The following is a 26,059-nucleotide window of genomic DNA, read 5'->3' on the forward strand; positions in this document are numbered from 1 at the left end:
ACCCATCCCTGATGAGGATGACTTTGTAATAACATCCATATTGAAAGCCCCTAAATCCACCTTTGCTTGAATAACGTACTTGCATTGGGTCGAAACTTCCATACCCAAACAAAATTAATAAGTTTTCTAACCTTGAAACGATTAATCAAAATTTCAATTTCGGGGTTGACTATATATAGACAAGCCAAATGTTCATGTGATGCATTTTTAGTGTTTTTTGTGCATATATTCAACAATATTTCTTAAAATTTTCTTTTGGAATTCTAGCTTAGGCTGATAAATTCATCATTGAATTCCATCACTAATTGGGTAGTCTAGAATTTCACACAAGTTTGTGTTGCTTAGATGATTCTTTGTCACCCCCAAGAAAATTCACATTTTCAACCCACATGTGTTTCTGGTTTTTATTCAAAAATTCTAATGGTTCACTAGCATACACCTCTCTCTCTCTCTCACACACACACACACATTTTGCTTACACTTGTCACCACTATCCTCTACCCTGCTCTCCCCCACACACACTCCCAACATGAGAATTTAGGGTTCCTCCTCGAGCTACGTGGTCCCTTAGAAGTCTCCACATTGGGTATGGAGCCCCTACTCCTAGAGTAGCTTAGTAAGACTTCCATAATTCCTTCCCACAATTGCTAGTAGTTGGGTGGTTAAAATATCAAACCAGAATTTTAGTACATTGAATTCAGGTAAGGTAGGAAACTTCCTAGATCCCCCTTACAACTGTTCCCTGAAGCATTAAGAGTCATGCTGGGTTGTCTCTTCTTTAGTTTTAGTAATATATTTAATAAAAAATAATAATTACATCAAATTAATTTTGTTAAAATACCCACAATGACCATTCTAGCATTATTTATCTTAATTACATATCACAAAACACAAGGTTTAAAAAGGGGTGTTATATATGTGCTCACCCTTAACTCCATCTTTTTCAACTATGAGTTTTATTTCCATTTTTATAAGTTCTAGATTTATTATAAGTCTACACTATATTATCATATCCTATCTTAAGACAAACCTAGTTTCCTACAAGGCAAAGTCCTAGTTACTTTCTCCTACAAGGCACTCATCTAATTAGTTTCTTGAACTTGATTTGTTACTCTATGTCTTAAATGCTTTGTATGTCCTAGTTTCCCAACTAACAAGTAAGATTAGTATTTTTCCGAACTCTTTAAATAAGGGGATGTTTTGAACCCATTTCTCAAAACTCAGTGGTTTGGTTTTCTCAAGGTAAATCAACCATGTAGCCTCTATCATTTTGTTCTAATTATGTATTTTATGTTTCAAAATAAAATAGAAATGAAGCTCTTAAAGAATAATAATAATCATAATAATTTATTTAAGTGCAGTTTGTGTGCCCATGTTACTATGAAGCCATATAGTTACCAATCTAGTAATTTTTGTGAAATTTGCATCATAATAACTTATGTTAAACTTAAATCTATTAGGATTATGATAAATGGTATTATGAATTACTATTCATTCTAGAAGAATATGAAAAGTCTCAACTAAATATGAATAATCATCTAGATTTTAAGAGACCTCTTAAAAGATGAATTTAAATGCCATAATTCATGTACTTACATGTGTATTTATATGAATTATTTTGGGGTGGTTGAGTTTGAATTCTCTTGAGGCATTTATTTGTGAGATTTTTATTTGTGGCTATTAGCTTAGGTATAGGGAAAATTTTAAAGATAAAAACTAATCTTAGAATGTAGAAACTTTTAATATGCAAACTTTAAAATACTTAAAATTATTTTAATAAAAATATTTAAAATTTTAATAATTTTATATAATATTTATAAATAAATGTAGAATTTTAAAAATAAAATAATTTCAATCTCTATTCTAACTATTTCTGAAACATGGTTAGTATTCAATTATAGCTTTTTCAAGTTTTTTCTCAGATTAATAATAATTTAATAATACAAAATAACATATAACTCTAATGGATTAGGTTTTCAATATTCCCCGTGAAAGGGTGTATTTCCCATTAATTTCTTCGAACCTTAATGTGAAAAGGGTGTATTAAGATAATAGAAACCTGCATAACATATTCAATGATACATACTAGATTCCAACACAGAGGTGGGATGACAGCCCCTCAAATGCTAAATATCAAGAGCACAATGAAAAAATGCATAACAAGCACAACCTAGAACAGAGCAGAAATGGAAAGTGAGCAATTAGCAACAAAAGAAGCTTGTATTAGCTGAAAATAAAGATCAGACGCTGCAAGTATCAAAGTAGTTACAGTCTCTAGAAGTTGAACCTTACATCAAAACAACAACCATCAACCCTGATTACATCTGTTTTCTGGGTATATATGGAGTTTCTTTACAAAAATGCTCTGCTATTCTATGCGTGGAGGGGTCATAATGGACCACCAACCGCTTTTTACTCTCTGATGGAGTCTCTGTTACAATCTGCTGCATTCAGTGAACAAAAATGATCTTCTCGGATGCTCTGTTGTCCTCTCAGGTAACTGGAGTGTCGTATGGGATGAGATCCCATAACTGTTAAATGCATTTTGCTGATCACACTCTGTACTTTTACTTCTTGGCCATCCTTCCTTGTTAAATGCAGTTGTTGCGGAATAACTGCTCAGGGTACTGGTAAACGATCGCCTTCATCCTTTGGCAGCACAGAACAGTCAAGGGTGGCATACAGCATGGCGGGTGGAAGATCTGATTAGAGGAACAGGATTGGCCGTCGGATGAAACAGATGGATGGCAGATATGACTCAGCGGGAGAAATCGGCAGGAGACGGGAGCGAAGCGATCGCGAGCCGTTGGATCTCGGGTGGGCAGATCCAACGGCTATTGGGCGAAAAAGGTGCATGGGGAGTTAACGTGCGGGGTAAGTGGTTTCGGCGGTGGGTGGTATTTATCGCACCGCTTTCGGAGGTGAGCGGTAACCGTATGCAGGCTAGGATACGAGTCACCAGGCGACACGTGGCAGATGTGACGGGATTAAAACCACCTTGCTCGCGAGTTAACGGGTGGTTGGGTTATGGCAGTGGGGAAAGCGGATACCGTCCGATCACAGCGGGAACGATCGGACGGTGGAAGAAATAAACGCGCGGATGGTTCGTTGAATGAGGCGAGGACCGTTAGATCGCGATGCGGCAATCAACGGTTGCGATCAAAAGGCGGCTATGACTACGGAGGCGCAGGGTCATGTGGTGACGGGGCTATGGAGCTTCAGGCTTAGCTCTTTGGGGCTTAATGAAACGGGGCTCATGTCGAATTTTGGGAGGAAAAGCAGAGGTGGCGGGGTTAAGGGAGAGTAAGGGGAATGAAAGAGAAAGAAGGAAAATGACTGCTGCGGGCTCTTTCTTGAGCAAAATCACACGGCCAAGCTGGTATTTGGGCCTCCGGATTTTGAAGAATGTAGCAGAGCTAACAGCCACCATCGAGCTAGATTTGATGGCTCAAGAGGAAGGACATGAAGGATACTCTCCTTCATACACAAAGATTCAGTATGTTGTCTTTCAACCACAGAGCCAGGCCTTATTATCTCTCATCATGTGACCACTTTGGGTCTACAGAGCATAAGGGAGCCATTTTTAGTGTTTTTTGTGCATATATTCAACAATATTTCTTAAAATTTTCTTTTGGAATTCTAGCTTAGGCTGATAAATTCATCATTGAATTCCATCACTAATTGGGTAGTCCAGAATTTCACGCAAGTTTGTAATGCTTAGATGATTCTTTGTCACCCCCAAGCAAAGTCACATTTTCAACCCACATGTGTTTCTGGTTTTTATTCAAAAATTCTAATAGTTCACTAGCATACACCTCTCTCTCTCTCTCACACACACACATTTTGCTTACACTTGTCACCACTATCCTCTACCCTGCTCTCCCCCACACACACTCCCAACATGAGAATTTAAGGTTCCTCCTCGAGCTACGTGGTCCCTTAGAAGTCTCCACATTGGGTATGGAGCCCCTACTCCTAGAGTAGCTTAGTAAGACTTCCATAATTCCTTCCCACAATTGCTAGTAGTTGGGTGGTTAAAATATCAAACCAGAATTTTAGTACATTGAATTCAGGTAAGGTAGGAAACTTCCTAGATCCCCCTTACAACTGTTCCCTGAAGCATTAAGAGTCATACTAGGTTGTCTCTTCTTTAGTTTTAGCAATATATGTAATAAAAAATAAAAATTACATCAAATTAATTTTGTTAAAATACCCACAGTGACCATTCTAGCATTATTTGTCTTAATTACATATCACAAAACACAGGGTTTAAAAAGGGGTGTTATATATGTGCTCACCCTTAACTCCATCTTTTTCAACTATGAGTTTTATTTCCATTTTTATAAGTTCTAGATTTATTATAAGCCTACACTATATTATCATATCTTATCTTAAGACAAACCTAGTTTCCTACAAGGCAAAGTCCTAGTTACTTCTTCCTACAAGGCACTCATCTAATTAGTTTCTTGAACTTGATTTGTTACTCTATGTCTTAAATGCTTTGTATGTCCTAGTTTCCCAACTAACAAGTAAGATTAGTATTTTTCCGAACTCTTTAAATAAGGGGATGTTTTGAACCCATTTCTCAAAACTCAGTGGTTTGGTTTTCTCAAGGTAAATCAACCATGTAGCCTCTATAGTTTTGTTCTAATTATGTATTTTATGTTTCAAAATAAAATAGAAATGAAGCTCTTAAAGAATAATATTAATCATAATAATTTATTTAAGTGCAGTTTGTGTGCCCATGTTACTATGAAGCCATATAGTTACCAATCTAGTAATTTTTGTGAAATTTGCATCATAATAACTTATGTTAAACTTAAATCTATTAGGATTATGATAAATGGTATTATGAATTACTATTCATTCTAGAAGAATATGAAAAGTCTCAACTAAATATAAATAATAATTAATTAATTAATTATTATTATATTTAATTATTAATAATATTTAATAATAATTAATTATTTATTATACAATATTAATTAATTATTTATAATAATTGATTTCTATGAATGTAGTTTCATTCTATTTTAATTTGATTAATTAATATTTTAATTATTAATATCATCTTTGTTTAAAGAATTAGTAACTAATATGAATAACAGAAATTATGATTATGATCATTAGGTTTAATAATTAATTTATTGTAAACATATTAATTATTTATAATGATTTACATGTATAACAACAATATTATTAATATTAATTAAATATTTATTATAAAAATTAATTATTTATAATAATTAATAAGAATAAAATATAAATAAAATATATATAAATATATAAAATAAAATAAAAATATATAAAATAAAATTAAAAATTCCCAAGCCGACTCTATGTTCTCTATTATTATTCCTCCTCATTAGTATTTATTAAAAGTTTTCTGCTCTTCTTGTATCATCATTCTTCAACCCTGATGATGGATCCCACTTGGGATTTGAAACGTTGGTATAAAGATGTTGAAACTGTGGATTCTCCGATCAATAAAAATGAATAATCATCTAGATTTTAAGAGACCTCTTAAAAGATGAATTTAAATGCCATAATTCATGTACTTACATGTGCATTTATATGAATTATTTTGGGGTGGTTGAGTTTGACTTCTCTTAAGGCATTTATTTGTGAGATTTTTATTTGTGGCTATTAACTTAGGTATAGAGAAAATTTTAAAGATAAAAACTAATCTTAGAATGTAGAAACTTTTAATATGCAAACTTTAAAATATTTAAAATTATTTTAATAAAAATATTTAAAATTTTAATAATTTTATATAATATTTATAAATAAACGTAGAATTTTAAAAATAAAATAATTTCAATCTCTATTCTAACTATTCCTGAGACAAGGTTACTATTCAATTATAACTTTTTCAAGTTTTTTCTCAATTTAATAATACAAAATAACATATAACTCTAATGGATTAAGTTTTCAATATTCCGCGTGAAAGGGTGTATTTCCCATAAATTTTTTCGAACCTTAATGTGAAAAGTGTGTATTATTTCTTCTGACTAATTCTGTATGCAACCCTTTTTAGCTGGAAAATTTGCAGAGATATCAATTTGATTGACACATGCGAGTGGTTGCCTGTTTGAATAGATGCGTTTCAAGCTGGATTCCATAAGATTCATAGTGGAGAACACGCTTTCGTGTTCACCATTTTGTCGGGTTCTGCTTTTTACGCGTATTGTGCTTTCTGGGATGGTGCACACGTCTGGGTATATGGATACAGCTCAAGTCTTACTGCAACCATGGAAAAGTAAAATGAAAGAGCGCAGAGCATTATGGGTCCCACACTCAATTGCATAAGACTCCAGCCTGTGTCTATGATTAGCAATGTGGACCCCACACGCAAAGCAGATAAGGTTGACGCGGTTCATGGCCTTGCAAATCAAATATTTTCCTTATTCTATTACCCTCTGCCTCTACAAGCAGCCTTTATGTAATCTCTGCACTCGCCACTTTCATGCCTCTGCAACTCCTAAAGTGGTCTCCTCCCTCTGCATTAACCATCCAGAGCTTTGCGGCATCCAATTTATCATTCTCTTCCAGTTCGTATAATCGTCGAACAATTGGCAATGGCACACCAAACCCCCTGTGAAATCGAAGAAATTGAAATGGAAAATCAGAGATCTTCGGATGGTGCTTCCTCCTCTTCCACCGCTGCTGTTAATAAATACGATGTGTTTATCAACCATCGTGGGGAAGTGAAGAAGAACTTTGCCGGCCATCTCTACCGTGCTCTTCTTTCAGGTGGATTAACACCCTTTTTAGATCAACAGGATTTGCAGGAAGGACTACCTTTTCCTTCTCAATTAGAAGCTGTTATTAGAAACGCCTCCGTCCACGTTGCCGTCTTTTCACCGAAATATGCAGAATCCCGTTGGTGTTTAGATGAGCTCCTGCTCATGCGACAGTCTGGGGCTCCAATTATCCCTGTTTTTTACCATGTCAACCCGGCTGATCTTAGGTGGACAGATCAGAACAAAACTGGAGTTTATGCTACCAGCTTGCACAAGCTCGAATTGAAGACAACGTTGGACCCTCGAACACAAGAAGAGAAGCTACGATATGATCCCGCCACTATTCAGAAGTGGAGAGATGCTCTTTCCTTTGTTGCAGACATAAGTGGGTTTGATCTCAACGGCAAGTTTAACGGGTGAGACCTCCAAACCCCTCTCTATGTATACACTATATATGATACTTTGCCCTATGCTTTCAATTATTTATTTATTTTCTGTTGGTGTTTTTGTGGGTGAATATCTAGTGACGAGGTGCACATGATAGATAAGATCGTTGAACGAGTGGGTAAAATTATTAGAAAACCAGGGTTGTATGTGGCCAAACATCCCACTGGTTTAAATGACAAAGTCACAGATTTTGAAGCTACAGTTTTGAAGCAACAGCAGACTGGAAAAATCCAGGTTGCGGGCATAGTCGGCCTTGGTGGAATGGGGAAGACAACGTTGGCTTTAGAACTCTTCAATAAAATGAGTTCCAAGTACAGTAAGTCCTTTTTTTTAGCAGATGTTAAAGAAAAGGCATTACATTTGGTGCAAAGGGAGCTTCTGAGGGGCCTGACTCAAAGAGAAGTGGATATAAATAACATTCATGAAGGTATAGGGATGCTTAAAAAGCATCTCAAATCTGCTCATGTCTTGTTAATTTTAGATGACATAGATCATGATAATCAGCTAGAGGCACTTCTACCAGTTAAAGATGTCTTAAGTCCAGATAGCTTTATTTTAATTACATCTCGGTATAAAGATGTGCTGGAAAGGTCACGAGTGGAAGAGTTGTGCATTTATAAGTTAACAGGCCTTCCTAGACAACACTCGCAACTGCTCTTTTGTTCATACGCCTTTTGTCAAACCAATCCACTCCATGGATTTGAAAATCTTGTAGATCAGTTTCTTCAAGTATGCGATGGACTGCCTTTAGCTTTGAAAGTGCTTGGGGCACTTCTCTTTGGAAAACCTGAATCATATTGGGATGCTAAACTTAATGAATCAAAAGTTCAAATGAAAGTTTCACCTGATATAAAGAAGAGATTAAAAATCAGTTACGACGCACTCAGCGAAGAGGAGCAGAAGATCTTTTTAGATATCGCGTTTTGCTTCGTAGGGGAAAACAAAACAAGTGCCATAGCAGTTTGGGACGCGTCAGGCTGGAACGGATTGGTGGGGCTTACAAATTTAGAGGGCAAATGTCTAGTTGAAGTCGATGATAAAAATGTTATACATATGCACGATCAACTGCGAGACTTGGGAAGACAGATTGCAGAGGAAGAAACGCCGCGCCGTCTTTGGCGTCCCACCGGGGATATTGATGAATGGTTGCACAAATACTCCTCTGTACGTCCTCAATCATTCAAACTTTTTAAATAGTTAACCTTTTTCCATAGAAATCTGTATACAGTTTTCAATTTCTCCATCGTTTTTCACCTTCAAAATAATTAAATTTAACCATACCAAGCTGTATACAGTTTCTTGATTCTCCATCCGAATGAACAGGTTTTAACCGAAGCACGCGGATTTCGGCTGCTCGCTGAGGGGCATCGAACCAAACGATTGGGGAACCGCGTGATTTTGAAGCTTCGCAATTGGCTGGAAAATATATGTTATTGTTTTCTTCGTCGTGATGTCATGAATTTTCAACTTGTTGTGACTGAAGGACATCTGCTAGATCGTATTTTGCCGGTGCATTCGCCAAATCTCTCATGGCTTTCTTGGCGTCAGTGTCCCTACACTTGTCTACCTTCCTGGATTACAATTAAGAATTTAAGGGTTTTGAAAGTGCGGGGCGCTGTATTGAAAACATTATGGCAAGGCACATCGCAGGTAAATCTAAACTTTTTGTCTATCGATATTGCATAAAAGGGTCTTCAATTATTCCTCACGGTTTTCCCATCTTTCTTACACTCGAAATGCTTGATCTTGCAGGCACCTTTGCAGTTGCAGGAATTGGACCTGTCTTTGTGCAAGAAATTGGAGAGGCTGCCAGATTCTTTCGGCAGCTTGTCGAACCTCCACAGCTTGGACTTGTCTCGGTGCGAGAAATTGGAGAGGCTGCCAGATTCTTTCGGCAGCTTGTCGAACCTCCACAGCTTGGACTTGTCTGGGTGCGAGAAATTGGAGAGGCTGCCAGATTCTTTCGGCAGCTTGTCGAACCTCCACAGCTTGGACTTGTCTCGGTGCGAGAAATTGGAGAGGCTGCCAGATTCTTTCGGCAGCTTGTCGAACCTCCACAGCTTGACACTGATTTTGTGCGAGAAATTGGAGAGGCTGCCAGAGTCTTTCGGCAGCTTGTCGAACCTCCACAGCTTGACCCTGGGTTGGTGCAAGAAGTTGGAGAGGCTGCCAGATTCTTTCGGCAGCTTGTCGAACCTCCACAGCTTGAACCTGGGTTGGTGCGAGAAGTTGGAGAGGCTGCCAGATTCTTTCGGCAGCTTGTCGAACCTCCACAGCTTGAACCTGGCTCGGTGCGAGAAATTGGAGAGGCTGCCAGATTCTTTCGGCAGCTTGTCGAACCTCCACAGCTTGAACCTGGGTTGGTGCGAGAAGTTGGAGAGGCTGCCAGATTCTTTCGGCAGGTTGTCGAACCTCCACAGCTTGGACCTGTCTTGGTGCGAGAAATTGGAGAGGCTGCCAGATTCTTTCGGCAGCTTGTCGAACCTCCACAGCTTGGACCTGTCTCAGTGCAAGAAATTGGAGAGGCTGCCAGATTCTTTCGGCAGCTTGACGAACCTCCACAGCTTGGACCTGTCTTGGTGCTATAACTTGGAGAGGCTGCCAGAATCTTTTGGCAGCTTATCGAACCTCCGCAGCTTGGATCTGTGTTTGTGCAGGGAATTGGAAAGTCTGCCAGATTCTTTCGTCAGCTTGTCGAACCTCCACAGCTTGAACCTGGGTTGGTGCAAGAAATTGGAGAGGCTGCCAGATTCTTTCGGCCGGTTGTCGAACCTCCACAGCTTGGAACTGACTTGGTGCGAGAAATTGGAGAGGCTGCCAGAGTCTTTCGGCAGCTTGTCGAACCTCCACAGCTTGGACCTGTCTCTGTGCGAGAAATTGGAGAGGCTGCCAGATTCTTTGGACAGATTGTCGAATCTCCACAGCTTGGACCTGTCTAGGTGTGAGAAATTGGAGAGGCTGCCAGATTCTTTCGGCAGCTTGTCGAACCTCCACAGCTTGAACCTGTCTCAGTGCGAGAAATTGGAGAGGCTGCCAGATTCTTTCGACAGCTTGTCGAACCTCCACAGCTTGAACCTGTCCGGGTCCGAGAAATTGGAGAGGCTGCGAGATTCTTTCGGCAGCTTGTCGAACCTCCACAGCGTGAACGCTGCGATAGTGCAAACAATTGAAGAGGCTGTCAGATTGTTTAAGGCTGGAGTTTAAGTAGCCTTGTATATTTTAATGCTTCCTGTTGTGCTAATTTAACAATCTCAAGCGAAGCTTTTGGAAATATAAGAACCCTCGAGCATATAGATCTTTCCCGCTGTTAAAAAGTTGAAGTATGGCCCTGGCCACTGGGGCATCAAATGTCCCTGAAAGTAGTGAAGTTGATAGGCACAAATTTGAAGAAAGAATTGGTAAGGGCTTTTGAACTCCCCAGTGATTTAGAAGTTCTGTGGATAGGAAACCCTTCGCTGGAGACGGTGATGCCTTGGCTGGGTCACTTACGGAAGTTGAAGGAATTGCGTCTCGAGTATCGCGGGGAATTGAAGTGTTTGTCGGCTTCAGTTGAAGGGTCGAGTCAGCGGTAAAGAAATGGGGTCCATGTTAGTGTAAAAGTAATATACAGTGAAGAAGTTTTTAATATATATTTTTAAATTTTATTTAAAAAGCAATGCAGTAAATGTTCTTTTAAATATGATTATATCTTTGTTAAATATGGTAATTATTTATATGTTTTTTAATTTTAAATATTAAGATTCTAATGTTAACCATATTTCTTCTAATTAATTTTTTTTAATAAAATTAATTAAAATAATACATTTTAAATTAAATTGATTTCTTTAGAGTTAAAAAAAAACTTGTTTTCTCATATTTAAAACTTTTAAAAATAAATATGAAATTAGTGTAATTTAAATAATAATAATAATTATATATAATTATAAATATAAACACTTATTTAGTTTATTAGTATTTTTTTTTAAATTTAAAATTAAACATTTTTTATATTATATTCCATAAAAAAATAAACAAATATTAATATTAATAAAAATATTTATTAGAGAAAAAAAGTTAACAAATATAAATAAAAATTATACATATTCTTAAATATTTTTTAATAAATAAATATAATTATACATTAATTTTTTTAATTTAAAATTTTTACATTATATTCCCCAAAAAAATTAGAAATATTTATGAAAAAGGCCTAAAATTACAAATATTTATGAAAAAGGCTTATGAAAAACTAAACAGATATTTTAATTAGTGATGATAATGATGATGGTTAACGTCCACTGAGACCAAACTTTGGTCTATCGGGCCTAAAGGAACAAATTATTTAGTTTGATTTAAGATTTTATTTCTATGCTCAAAAAGCTTGGAGAGAAGCTTCCCAAGCTCACTATAATTTTGACATCGTAAAAGGCTAAGAAGGTCAGTATTGCGACAAAGATTATGAAACTGAGATCTAATGTGGTTGTACGCGGGGCACTCTAAGAGGAAGTGGTTTTCATCCTCAATGTTCCTATTATCACAGAGATGATAGATTCTTTCCGTCCATGGTGTTTTAGGAACTGTCCAATGACCTGTTTCACTATGGAGCTCATGAGAGTTCGTTCTAAACTTTTCTAAATTAATTTTCTTCTTTGAGCTAGCTAAAACAGAGAGATACTTTTGATCTTCTAGGGTGGGGTTGATGACCTTCTTATAATAACTCAATTTTCTTTTAGCCGCTAAATCTTTCTCACACCACATTTTTTCTTTGAACTTAGAAGTAACAATACTTTTAATGTTATTAATGTTTTGCAGTGCATCGTTCTCGTTGATCTCCCAATGGTTTATTCAGGCCCTCGTGTCTTTATACCACCCCCATTTGAGCCTTAGATGGTTTTGGCCGGAGTTTAAAGCTAGCTTGGGAAGTCTATGATCTCCTATGTTATTGAGCTTGTGCTTGTACAACAGAAGCCTAGCCATAGCTAGGCTTTCGATAGGGGAAAGACCTACCTCTATAAGGAGAATAGGGTAGGGTGTACTGCTTTTAATTTTCAGATTATACGTTATAAAGCGCTTCTGTATTTGCTCAATCTTTCTCCAGGATTCTCTAGAGATGCCGCAACTCCAAACCTCACATCTATATAAGATAACAGGAGTGACTAAAGTTTCAAAGAGGAACTTCTTTTTATCCCACATTACGAGGTTTATCGTTTTACAATTATTTTCAAAACCAAAGTAAGCTTTCCACCCCCATTAATCCTTTTCTCAATGCTATAGTTCCAGTTGAGCTTGTGATGAATATCAATTCCTAGGTACTTGTAAGAATATACTTCCTCCAAGTTATTATTGTCATACATAAAATTAGTGTAGGTGTCCTTCTTGGATTTGATAATCATAACTTTTGTTTTGTCAGTGTTAACAGTCATACCCATGGTAGAGCATAAATCCTTAAGAAGCCTAAGCTTCTTATCAAGATCAGACAGACAACTTGCGAGGAGAACAATATCGTCAGCATAGAGAAGAAGGATGACGACTAGCCCAACTAAGATCGTGCCAGCACATCCTACTTCCTCTAAATAACCTTCGAGCTTGTCAATGTAAATGCCAAATAGGGTAGGGGAGAGGGGGCAACCTTGTTTAACTCCGATATTACACTTAATATCTTTCGACCACCCCTCATTGCTTTTTAGCTTGGCAATTACATTCTCGTATAATCTAATAGTGGTAGCTCTCAACTCGAAAGGAACCTTTAGCTCTTCTAATCTATTCCAAAGGTTGTTTCTAGGAACCATATCGAAAGCCTTTCTAAAGTCCACAAAGCAACAAAAGAGATTGGATTTATCATTACGACATTCCTCCATAATGATTTTAAGCGTAACGAGGTGGTCTATTGTTGAGTGATGCCTTCTAAAACCTGCTTGGCCTTTAGCCCGCTTATCTTCACTTTCAAGCCATATGCTCAACTTCTTTTCCAAAATACTACCATATAACTTAGCTAAGAGAGGGCTGATCATAATTGTCCGATAATTAGAGGGGTTATTTGTATCCCCATTTTTAAAAATAGGGATAATGAGGCTCTCAGTCCATAACTTAGGGAACCCTTGCTTGACTGCTTGATTGAAAAGCTTGTGGATGTGGGGGATGAGGACAGGGCCTCCAATTTTTAAGATTTCTGCTTGGTAACCTTCAATGTCCTTAGCTTTCCCATTAGCCAGGCGTTTAACCCCAAAATCAATGTCTTCTAGAGAGAAGACTTCTTTCGTTGTGGGCAGGGTTTCAAAGTTATTCATGATATTTGGAGATTCATAGAGCTTTTTAAGATAGGAATTCTAATCGTGTAAAGCAATTTTATTATTATCTTTAGATTTCCTAGTTAGGATTTGCCTCCAAAATTTCTTAGGAGCTACCTTAGAGAGGTGTAAGAGATTCTCTTGTCTTTTACGAATGTACTGCCTCTTTTTTCTTTTAGTTAGGGCTTTGTATATTTTTATCTGGTCCATTTTAAGTGATTCATCAACAACTTCCTTAATAGCTCTCCTCGCATTTTTACAGTCTTTGTCATACCATGGGTTGGTTTTGATATTTCTTTTATTATTTGAAACTTCAATTGAGAACTTATTAATAGAATATGAGAGAGTTGTAGTAAAATTATGGTAGAGGTCTTTTATGTTGCCTATGCTAGATAAAGGAAGCAAATTAGTTTTTAATTCTTTTAGAAAGAGATCATTTTTATTTCTATCAAATATTAAATTCTTTTGGCTATAAGTATTATTTTCTATGGGATCCCTATGCATGACAAAGTTGAGAGTTATAAGTAAAGGCCTATGATTAGAGTCAGGCTCGTGGTCGTTTAAGATGTCAAGATTTATTATTTCGTTGTATAAAGGGAGATCAGAAATAACATAGTCTACCACGCTACTACCAAACCCATGGATGCAGGTCATCTGGCTAGAATTGGGCCACTTCTTTAGACCATTGCAAATTATGAGATCCTGAGCACTACAAAGCTTGACTAGCTCCGACTAGTATAAGCATATGTTTTCCTTATTTGCAACAAAAATGTATTATAAATTTGGATAATTTATTAGCTTAATTATATCAATTAATAAATATTTTTTAATAAATAAATATAAATATACATTATAGATATTGTTTTTTTTTTTCTAATTTAAATATTTTTTACATTATATTCCCCAAAAAATTATAAATATTTATAAAAAAAACCTTTGAAAAAAATAAACATATATGTTGTTGTTTGCAACAAAAATGTATTATAAATTTGGATAATTTATTAATTTAGTTATATCAATTAAAGAGTATATTAACACAAGAAAGAAAGCCAATTTAGCTATCTCAAAGGTTTATATAGGCATTGAATTAATTTTATTATTAATATGTTTTTAAATGTTATATATCAATTCGATATTAAACATTAAGAAATTATTAATTCTTTAGAAATCAACTATTAATAAAATATGCGCTCTCTCTCTCTCAATATGCATATTGATATATTTTATTTATAACCCACTTTAAATTTTTCTCCATATTAAGTAGTGAAGAAATTGCATATTCTTTTTTGTTATTACTATTATTTAATTTTTAATGTAAATATTATTTTATTATTTTTAAATGTAACATTAAGAGACATCTCCCCTGTACTAGGATGTAGAGTGTCTCTCGACCCAATTAGAGATGAGAGAGAGGAAAGGTATCTTCTAGGGGTTGGTCTCTTGATTGGTTACTATATGTTTTTCATTTAGCATTGAGATATATAAACAATTTTGTGTATGATGTCTTGTTGTAGAATATTGTGTTAGTTAGCATTTCTTTTACCATCTAGTAAACATAAGTAGTCTGGTATAGTTGTGTTTCTAAACTCTTCAAAAAAAATGGGCCTTGAAACCACACTTCTATTTCCTTTTAAATATATTTTCCAATCATCTAATGTTTTTCCTCAACTCTTTGATCCAATTATACCGATGGAGCTTTTGTAAACTCGAGGACCTTGGAATAGAATAACTCTTTTGTTGCTAAGACTTCCCTTCAACTTACGATGTATAATTTGAATGCCACTAAGCATAATTCTTCTCAAGGGAGATCATGAGCCTCTTGTTTTGGCCTGCTTTGCCTATGTAATTCCACTTTGTCATTATGCCTTCATGTAGACATTAGTGTCAAAGGAATTTGACTTGAAAGACCAAGATGGAGTAGGTTATCCCCTCTATAATTTGACTTAGAAGACTAAGTTTGAGTAGGATAGCCATTAGTGTCAAAGGAATTTGACTCGAAAGACCAATATGGAGTAGGTTATCACCTCTATAATTTGACTTAGAAGACTAAGTTGGAGTAGGATATCCCTTCTATTATCCAGAGTAGAAAAATGGTCGCTATCACCTCTCCATAAGAGCCTCAAATCCAACTCCTTACCCACGCTCCCCAACCAAGAACCATTTGGTGCTTGATTTGGTCGGATATGAATCACACCTCTCATGTTCAGTGGCTTGAGACCACCACACACCTAGAGAACCTAGATTAGGTTGAGAAATTTACCATGATTCAAAGTATGCGTAAAGAATATTGAATGTAAATCATCTTCCCGATTCATCTCACATTAGGTTTTTGTTATGATCAATGTTTCGAACCAGCAACGGTGGTTCATCATCCTGATGATGAACCACCGTTACTGGTTTGAAACGTCGATCATAACAAAAACCTAATGTGAGAAGAATCTGGAAGATGATTTACACAAGTATGAAGATCGCAGAAACCTGAAATATGGAATATCGAATGGTCAATATTAGTTTTGTACCCTGGAACCTTTATTGAATATCATTCATAGGAAATGATTAATTCTCTTGGTACCTCTCTATACCACCACCTTTGTTGTTTTTCCCCATTACTGGAACCTAGTTTAGGGTCTTAGAATCACTAACACTACAAATCCAAATATAACAACAAACTACTTTTCACAACGGAATATAAACAAGAGTAAATCAACACGTGCACAAATATAAACAACCTTTTTACAATTTTCAACAACCCTACTTTGTTATATTAACAAACTGTAATATAACTATCTAGGGCCCCTGTACCCGGGATAATGACCCTCATACATCCACTAGTACAAGAATACAGGAACAAGATACACTAATGGTCTAGATGATGTAATGCACAATCCTAGCTCCTCTTGTCTTATCCTGAACACAACTACAGGTCCTTTTGCTCCTAATTTGTAGCACTACCTCTATTAATGGTTGTTGGCTTGTCGGGGCCTCACCCAAGTTTAGAGTTAATTTAGCCAAACAAATCCCGTTACTACTGGCCCTTTCAACAATAGTCTGTGGAGCGTGGACTGAGGTCTCACCCGAAGTAGTATGGGAGGGTGCTAGAACCAGGTTTACGCACCCTAGAGATGTCTGATGAGTTCGACTGGTCTGCGGTTTGACCCTGTGTGTAGGTTGTTTCGCACGCTTTCCCGTTCCTTGCAACCTGATATCTTACCTTCATGCAACCCTACTTAGGGGCTGAGTGCCGTGTTCTGCGTTATTACCCAAGACCTTACTTGTATTCCAATGTTAGTTAATTATCTTTGCCTACTTGAGGGCTTTAAGTTATACTTAAAAACATAAACCATTCATACAGGTGCACACAGTAAATAAACAGTAGATTTGCAAATTATATCAATCATGCATTAACCCAAGAATAGATACACAGAATTATAACAAAATTTCTCTTTATTGATTTCTTCCACGGTTACAGACTCGACTCGCCCTATGCACTCAGCTGCATGAGTCCACGCACTAAGCTGCGAACTACTAGGTCTTTGCGCACTCAGCTGCAGAGCATTCTCCTACTCTATGACCTAAAGACACACTTCAACTTGTGACTCAGTCACTTAGACTTTCTCATGCTTCTCTTCTATTCCCTATTCTCTATTTTTTCCTTCTTACACTTAGAGCCTTTCTCTATTTATACAATCCCATGGTCCGCGGACCATGGGTAGGTCTATCCAGTCGACATTACATTACAAAACTAAGGTGGACAACCTTGTGACTCTATCATACTTTCGTGCCCCGCGCCCACAATTCGCGGAGCTTTACAACAAGATTCGGTCAAAACTTGGGCTTTAAGCCCCAAAACATGCCTTGGGGGGATTCCATGCCCAACAGGCCCTCAACACAAACATCATGACTTGCCTTGAGTCACTCTATCGGCGTGGCAATCTTTGTGCAAAGTCCCTCCAACTATTCTCGAACTGCGCAGAGGTCAGTAGTGCACTGAGTTGCTGCTTGCTAGATCTGCTACATACACTGTTCTGAGACCTCTGTATTAGAAGTGATTCTCTGTGTCTGTGCCAGTATCCCCTGCATTTGTTTATAGTCCCGCGCCTTTGTCCGGATCCTTGGAGCGTGAAGAATGTGCGCCTACTGGCTAGTCAGATAGTCGGACCACCCATGTAGGGCTTCAAGCAACTACCATTCACTTTGCCCGGGAAAGGTTCTCTATTTAGTTTGACTAGTTAGATCACGCTTCCATCTGTGACCTCCTTAACAACGTATGGTCCCAGCCAATGCATTCTGAACTTTCCCAAGAATTTATCAAACTTACTGTCATACAATAGTACTAAATCATTTACCTTGAAGGTGCACAATTTAATATGGCTATCGTGTTAGGCCTTCTCCCGCTGCTTTTGAACCTATTGATGAAAGCCAGCCAAGAACCGTTCCTCCTCAAGTTCTTCTAACTGTGCAAGCCTTTCTTCCAGGGCTTCGTGCTGCATCATACCTATGAGCACTGCTATGCACATACTAGGTACAATATACTCCATTGGCATGACAACTTCCACGGCATAAACTAACCAGAAAGGTGTTTGTCCCGTCAGTTTCTTGCACGTTGTCCTATAAGCCCATAGTACTATAGGTATGCACAGGTCCCAATCAATTCACTGCGCATTGCAAACTTTGGTTAGTGCAGTCTCCAGTATTTTGTTGAATGCTTCAACTATCCCATTGTCTTGTGGGTGATACGGTGTGCTTTTCTGATGATACACCTGGAACTCTTTCGTAAGCATGCTGATGGTTTCATTCAGGAAATGTGTACCATGATCACTCAATAAGATTTTCAGACAGCCAAATCGAGTCAACACATCTTCAAATAAGAACTTTGTAGCTATAGCAGTCATGCAGTATTTGACTGGCCGCACTTCCGCACAACGAGTTAGGTATTCTATTGCGGTGATGATGTATCACATGCCCATTTTTCCCTGAGGTTTGATAGGTCCTACAAAGTTGATTGCCTACTTTTCAAAGGGCTGCAACGTCATTTGTGGATTCAAAGGCATCTCATCCCTCTGCGATGGTTTACTGGTCCTTTGACATATATTGCAGGCCTTAAAATGTGCTTTTGAATCCTAATGAAGGGTTGGCCACCACAACCCTATGCAAAGAATCTTTTGTGCGGTCGCTCATCCTGCATAGTGTCCTCTTGCAGCGCCCCCATGTGCTTCCCCAAGGATTTGACTTCGTTGAAATTCAGGTACGTACCTTCGCAGTATCTCATCATTTCCCATTTTGTATAGGTGACCCGCGATGACAGAAAAATGCACTGCGCGCACCATCAATTCCCTCTTCTTTTGGATGGAGTATTCCTTCGCCGCAGTCCCTGTCGTCAGAAAGTGGATTATATCTTCAAAGTGTCTGTCCGCGACACGCACAACAAAGAGTTGTGCGTCTAGTAATGCTTCCTCCAAACTAGTAGGTTCCTCACCCATCTCAATATGTGACAAGTGATTCGGTCCTGCCTTTAGGCGTCACGGTTTTACCATGACCTCAAAGTCATATTCTTGGAACAATAAGAGCCACCTACATATGCGCCCCCCAACACAGGCTTATTGACCAAGTATTTTAGCGCGGAATGGTTTGTATACATCTTGAAATGTCCTCCTAGGAAATAGTGCTAGTATTTTTGGAGCACGTACACCATAGCCAATCCCTTGTGCTCAGTTGTGGAATAGTTCTTTTCTGCTTTGGACAACCTGTGACTTTCAAACGTGATAGGGTGATCCAAGCCCTCTCTGCCCTCTTGTGTGAACACTGCTCACAATGCCATACATGATGCATCAACATGGACATGAAACTCCACATCCCATTTCGGGAAGACCTGGATTGGAGCAGAGGCCAATTTCTCTTTTAGGACATCCAGGCTCTTCATGCAATCATCATTCCAGCAGAACGTGACATCTTTTTTAAATAGTTTATCCATTGGCACAGTGATCTAGGCATATCTTTTGATGAACTTCCTATAGTACCCTGTATGTCCCAGGGTAGAGCACAACTGTTTAACACTTCGTGGTCTTCCAAATTCAGAATTACTACAATATTCACAGGATCTACCATTAGTCCCTATTTGTAGACCACATGTCCCAGTAAACTCCCAAAGGGAACGAGGAACGTACAGTTCTTGAGGTTCAGCGCAATTTTGTGTCGTCAGCAAGTATCCAACATCAAGCGTAAGCTCACTATGTGGTGCTTAACCAATCCAAATACAATCCAAGCATCTAGATAGACCTCTAGGAATTTGTGGATATATTCTTTGAAGGCGGCTACAACTATGCGCGAAAAGATGGCTGACGCATTATTTAACCAAAACGGCATGATGGTGTATCGAAAGAAGCCCCACTCTGTCGTGAAGGTGGTCTTGCTGCTGTCTTCTGGCACAATTTTGATCTGGTGGTACCCTGAGAACCCATCGGTGAAGGAATATGCTTCTTGTCCATCGAAATTTTCCAATACTTCATCTGTGAACGGGACCGGGAATGGGTCGTGTACACAGGCGTCATTCAACTTCCTGAGGTCCACGCATATTCTTATCTCACCCTTCTACTTTTTCTCCTGTACTACCATAGGGCTTACCCAGTCGGATTCTTCCACCAGCTCAATAATTCCAGCTGCGAGCATTTTGTCTAGTTCTACATGAACCTTTTCCTTGTACTTCAGATTCAAGCTGTAAGGCCTCTACTTAACCGGCTTCGCATTGGGTTTGAGGGTGATCTTAATCATCCATAAATCACCAACAATCCCCTTTAAGTCCGTAATCTTGGTCACGAATAAGTCTTGGTACTTGCGGAGTAACTCAGCGACCTTATCCACCGTGGCATCATCCCAATAGTCGTCGAGCATTGCATACTTTGGTTCGGCCTTTGTCCCAATGTTTACCTGCATCGTTTTTACCGGCGCGGTGATGTCAAGATCTTCAATCAATGGTCCTTGAATCTCATGATAGCCTTTAGTTTCTGGAATGTTAAATTTTCGTGGATCTTCATCATCTTCCTCGATGTTTACATTGTAACACTCCAGTGCACAGCTCAGCTAGGTCACCCATTCCGGCTGAAGCACTTCCATTGGCTCCTGAGGTATTTTGAATATAACTTATTTTACTGCTTGTAGTGCATCATCAATAGAATCCTACCAGCGATCCTCAAACATGAAGGTTAACAAGAATCCTTCGTGCCGGATATTCCATTCGCTCGTGCCATGACGGAGCTCTGTTTCTATATACCAATTCATAGGTATAATATCCAGGGTATGACAGAATAGGTGCACCCACTCAGGTTGTGGCTCTTCCCTGTAGACCTTGGTCCATTTTGCGAGGTGTGCATGTGGATCATCCCATCCATCATACTTGTCTGTTAACCGCATCTGAGGCTTCCCAAACTGCATGCGTATCATCCTTCTGCATTTGCACCAGTCCTCAAAACTTCTTTGGTGCGTACCCCACCATCTTGCGAGCATAGCGCATAGTACCCATTTCAAAACATCGAAACGCTATTGTTCTGGTACTTCTCTTTCAAATTTGTTTAGGAAATCATCCACCTCGGTTAACCTATCATATGTAGGCAGATGTCTTACCTTTGTTGCCACGCAACACAACGACCTTGTCATCATGTAATAGTTGAGCGTGGTTACCTCGTGTAACTAGTTCTGCCATCGTTCTATCTCTTCGTCAGAATCTGATGTGTAGGAGCTTTTAGGCTCCCATGATATTCGACCATCCATGGTTGGATTTACCCAATCTTTCTCCCGCGCAGTTATCTTGTAGATGCAGTCTAGATTGTCGTCACTATAAATGCAAGCTGCCTCTCGAGCATTCCAAAGTCCATAGGGCAGCTGAAGCACCTCGAAAGGATCGTTATTCATTCTTCCTTCCTTGCTAAATTGTTAGAAGAATTTGGTCATCTGAACTCCTTGAGGGCCTTGGTGTTACGCACACCTTCATTGAAATCATTACCAAACTCTTTTGGTAAATTGAGGAACCTCCATCACATGTATTTGTGGTTTCAATTGGAGAGGCTGCTGACAATTCTCCACAACTTGGACCTGCAAGATTGCCATAAATTGGAGAGGCTACCATATTCCTTTCGCAGCTTGTCAAACCTCCATAGCTTGGACCTGAGTGGGTGCAGAAAATTGGAGACGCTGCCAGATTCCTTCGGCAGCTTGAGGAACCTCTACCACATAGACCTGCATGGACCTACATGGGTGTGAGCAATTGGAGAGGCTGCCAGATTCCTTCGGCAGCTTAAGGAACCTCTACCACATAGGCCTACATGGGTGCGAGCAATTAGGGAGGTTGCTAGATTCCTTCGAAAACTTCAAGAACCTTTATCACATAGGCCTACATCAGTGCTATCAATTGGAGAGGCTGCCAGATTCCTGCGACAGCTTGTCGAACCTCGAAAGCTTGGACCTCAGTTGGTACAAGAAATTGGAGAGGCTACCAGATTCTTTTGGCAACTTGATGAACCTCCACAGCTTGGACCTAAGTGGGTGCTATCAATTGGAGATGCTGCTAGATTCCTTCGGCAGCTTGACGAACCTCCAGTATGAAGCTGTCAGTGTGCATGAAATTGGAGAAGCTATCAGTGTGCATGAAATTGGAGAGACTGCTAGATTCCTTCGGTAGCTTGACGAACCTTCGCAGTATGGACCTATCTAGATGCACCAAATTGGAGAGCCTACTAGATTCCTTCGGTAATTAGTCGAACCTACACCAAGTGGACCTACATGGGTGTAAGAAATTGGAGAGGTTGCCACATTCCTTTGGCAGATTGACGAACCTCCACAGCGTAAAGCTGCATGCATGCTATCAATTGGAGAGGCTGCCAGATTCCTTCTGCAGTTTGACGAACCTCCAGAGCATGGACCTCTCGGTATGTGAGAAATTGGAGAGGTTGCCAGATTCCTTCGGCAGCTTGACGAAACTCCATAGGTTGGATTTGAGGTGGTGTGAGAAATTGGAGAGGCTACCAAATTCCTTCGGCGGCTTGAAAAACCTCCACAGCTTGGACCTAAACTCGTGTGAGAAAATGGAGAGGCTACCAGATTCCTTCGACAACTTGAGGAACCTCCACGTCTTGAACCTGCTTGGCTGCAAGGAATTGGAGATGCTGCCATATTCCTTAGGCAGCTTGACGAACCTCCACCACATCAATCTGTGTGACTACGAGAAATTCGAGAAGCTGCCAGATTCTTTTGGGAATTTAAGTATCCTTAAATATTTTGATGCTTCCTCTTGTTATAATTTAAGAATCTCAAGCAAAACATTTGGAAATATAATAACGCTCGAGCATATGGATATTTCCGGCTGTAAAACAGTTGAAGTATGGCCCTTGCAATTGGGGCACCAAGGGTCCCTAAAAGTACTGAAGTTGAGGGGCACAAATTTGAAGAAAGAATTGCCAAGTGTGATTGAACTCCCTAGTGATTTAGAAGTGTTGTGGATAGAAAACCCTTTGCTGGACACGACGATGCCTTCGCTGGGTGACTTAAGGAAGTTGAAGGAATTGCGTGTCGAGTGTGGCAGGGAGTTGAAGTGTTTGCCGGCTTCACTTGAACTGTCAAGTTAGTTGAGTTGGTTGAAAGTGGTTGGTTGCCCCATAATGCACACATTAGAGCTATTCCATGATAACGTTTTATACCCCAACCTTGAGAAATTGATCTTAGAGGAGTGTATTCATCTTGTGGAGATTGGAACATTACCCAAGACACTCACAGAGGTGTACATGTTCAGGGGTGATAATTTGAGAAGTATAGAAGGCCTTTGTGGTCTTCGAAGGCTTCGAGAGGTATCCATAAAATCTAGTCACGAACTTCAGGTGCTGCCGAGTGTAGCAGAGACACTGAAGCAGAACTGTGTGACACTAACAGTGTGGTAGTAAGAGAAATTAAAATTTTCAATTTGCAATTTAAGTAAAATTGAGTAAAATATTATAGAGTGAACATGCTTTTCCTATATTTTTTAAATTTATTAAAAGATATTTTCATTTAAAAAACTTACGATTATATTTTCATTAAATATGAAAATTAGTTATATATCTTTTTATTTTAAATATTAAGATTATAACGTCAACAGATTCCAAATGATATAAGTATTTTTTCCCATTAAAGTAATTTGTTTACTGAAATTAATTGAAATAGTATTTTTTTAATTTGAATGGACATGTTTAGTTTTTCAAAAACTTGTTTTTTAATATTTGTAAAATTTACTGAAATTAATGTAAATTAAATAGAATAAAAAAATATATATAATATATAATTTATAATTATAAATATTATTTTTGTGTTTTTGCTATATTTAATTCATTTTTATTATATCTTAATCTTTTTTTACAAATCTATGAAAAATGTTTACCCAAAAATAAAATTCATTGTTTAATTGACATAAATATATATAAACATATATGTTTGTGGTGTGTAACCATGCTTGTTGTTCGGAACAATGTTTGTGGTTCCTAACAAAAATGTATTATGGGTTTGAATTGTATTAATAATAATTATATTGAATGTTAACATACTAAAAACCATATGAACATAAGAAAGAAAATTTATAGTTAAATTAGCATCTATATTAACACAAGAAGGAAAATTCATGGCTAAATTAGAGATGCTAGAGAAGACTTGTCTTTCAATTTGGGTTGTATAATTTGAATGTGCTCGAGCATAATTCTTCCTTTGTCTTGAGGATCACATGGTTTCAAACGTCGACCAAATCTCAATGATGTGATTATTTTGAAAGAGAATCTCATTAGCATAAGTTTTCTTTGGGGAGGTCATGAGCCTCTTGCTTACCTACTTTGCTTGTATATTTCATTTTTTCATATTGTCTTTGTGCAAACATTGGTGTCAAAGGAATTGGACTTGGAAGGCTAATCTGGAGTAGGTTATCCCCTTTCTATTTGACTTATATAGGGACCTTCCCTATGACATAATTTTTTTAAGGCAACAAGTTCTAGATATAGGAACCATCTGATATTTAACGAAATATGAAGTGATATAGTTTAAGATACGGCATTGAAAAGTAAGCAATTAGACAATCCATTTGATACTAGTCAATCGTTAACCACATCCTTTATGAAGTTGCATATTAATTAAAAGTACATCAATATTGAAAACACCTAAATTTGAGATACTTGATTGGTCCAATATTTTATTTCTTTCTAATCCCCCTTTACCCTAAGATTTACTCTTGATTTAGTTTACTTGGTTTTAAAATGACACTTACTTCATTATGCAAATTGGTATGATTACCTTATCTTAATTATATCTCAATGATTTTTTTTATGCCAAGGGTGCCAATTCAGTCATGCCCTTTAAGAAGTTCCCTTTGAAGTTCCAAGGGTGTCACAACAATCAGTTCTTTTTTGATGCCAAGGTTTCCAAGTCGGTCGTTCCCTTCAAGAACTTCCCTTTGAAGTTCCAAGGGTTCCATGACGCTTGGCCTTCAAACATCTAATGACAATGAGGGGAAGAACTAGGTGCGATGACAAAGACTTCTATCTTCTCCTATGTTTCTATCTAAAGTGAGACTAATGGTGTTGGGGATTGAAGAATTCACTTCGATGTGCACCCCCTGTAAAATCCCCATGAGCGACCCAATATGGTGCCTAACCCCATGACATCTTGACCTTCAAGGCGAAGGTACCCCAATACTTCTAGCCCAAGTCATAGCGAGAGTGCTAGCATGTGGAGTCAATCACATTATCCCACCCCTCCCATAAGGGTCCATATATCTATATAGACATGTCACCCATTGATCCGAACTTATGCATAAAAAAAACAAAATACAAATATAAATATCAACATGGAGATGCAACAAAAATAGATCTTCATTTCATTAGTATCAAAGAACTAAAAGATGATTACATATAGAATGGAAATAAACTAGCTTGGGCGATGGTAGCTTATCTCTGAGATGAGATGTAGTGGTTACATGCCTATGAACTATGTTACAATCAGGCTCAAGGGTATTTTTATTATTGAATAACAAAGATAAACACTGAACAATGAAAACCCTAACCCTAGGAGATGGAACAACAAGAGTTTGTTGGAATTATGACTAATGTGTTATCATTGATGACAACCTACTTGATGAACATGTCAACAGGATGTGTCTACATGCGACAAAGAGTTTGGTCAAAGGCATAGCATTATTAATCTAGGTTGTCATTTATGTTAATATGGCATTGACCGATATGTCAATATTACTGAGATGGCTAATGATAGATAAAACTATTATTTGACAAGGATATCATGAATGAAGATGTCAAGCCACTAAGAAGAAGTTTCGTCCTAGATGCCTATTGTTCATAATGGGTCATTGCACTATCATGATGGCATATATGGTGACATTACTTTTGATTACATGGAAAATGAAGGAATTGGAGATCACTTGATGGCATGATGATTAAAGACATAACAAGTGGAGACCTCACTTAAAAACACTTGGTGACAAAGAAGAAGCTCATATTGTCCCAATCATTTCTGCACTAAATAACAATCAATCAGATTTAAAATTATTTTTCACCTCCTTAGAGGTAGAATCTCATTATGATACCT

The 26,059-nt window shown here is 38.0% G+C and overlaps 1 protein-coding gene across 1 annotated transcript; it reads left to right on the forward strand.

Annotated features, from left to right (window-relative positions):
- The first annotated feature begins 6,592 nt into the window (after positions 1-6,592).
- On the forward strand, positions 6,593-8,958 carry LOC149200190 (disease resistance protein Roq1-like). Its single transcript, XM_089402630.1, has 3 exons — positions 6,593-7,159; positions 7,268-8,354; positions 8,514-8,958. The coding sequence occupies exons 1-3, from the start codon at positions 6,618-6,620 to the stop codon at positions 8,874-8,876; spliced, it is 1,992 nt and encodes a 663-aa protein (XP_089258756.1). The 5' UTR covers positions 6,593-6,617; the 3' UTR covers positions 8,877-8,958.
- The last annotated feature ends 17,101 nt before the right edge of the window (positions 8,959-26,059 follow it).

Source organism: Pinus tabuliformis, chromosome 2_1 (assembly GCF_031772625.1).
Source record: "Pinus tabuliformis cultivar Carrire ecotype Pingquan chromosome 2_1, CPIR1, whole genome shotgun sequence".
In the NCBI taxonomy this organism is placed as follows: domain Eukaryota; kingdom Viridiplantae; phylum Streptophyta; class Pinopsida; order Pinales; family Pinaceae; genus Pinus; species Pinus tabuliformis.

Coding starts and splice junctions, on each gene's coding strand:
- LOC149200190 (XM_089402630.1), top strand. CDS start 6,618: ATGGAAAATCAGAGATCTTCGGATGGTGCTTCCTCCTCTTCCACCGCT. Junction 7,160..7,267: donor CTCAACGGCAAGTTTAACGG/GTGAGACCTCCA, acceptor GTGAATATCTAG/TGACGAGGTGCACATGATAG. Junction 8,355..8,513: donor GGTTGCACAAATACTCCTCT/GTACGTCCTCAA, acceptor CCGAATGAACAG/GTTTTAACCGAAGCACGCGG.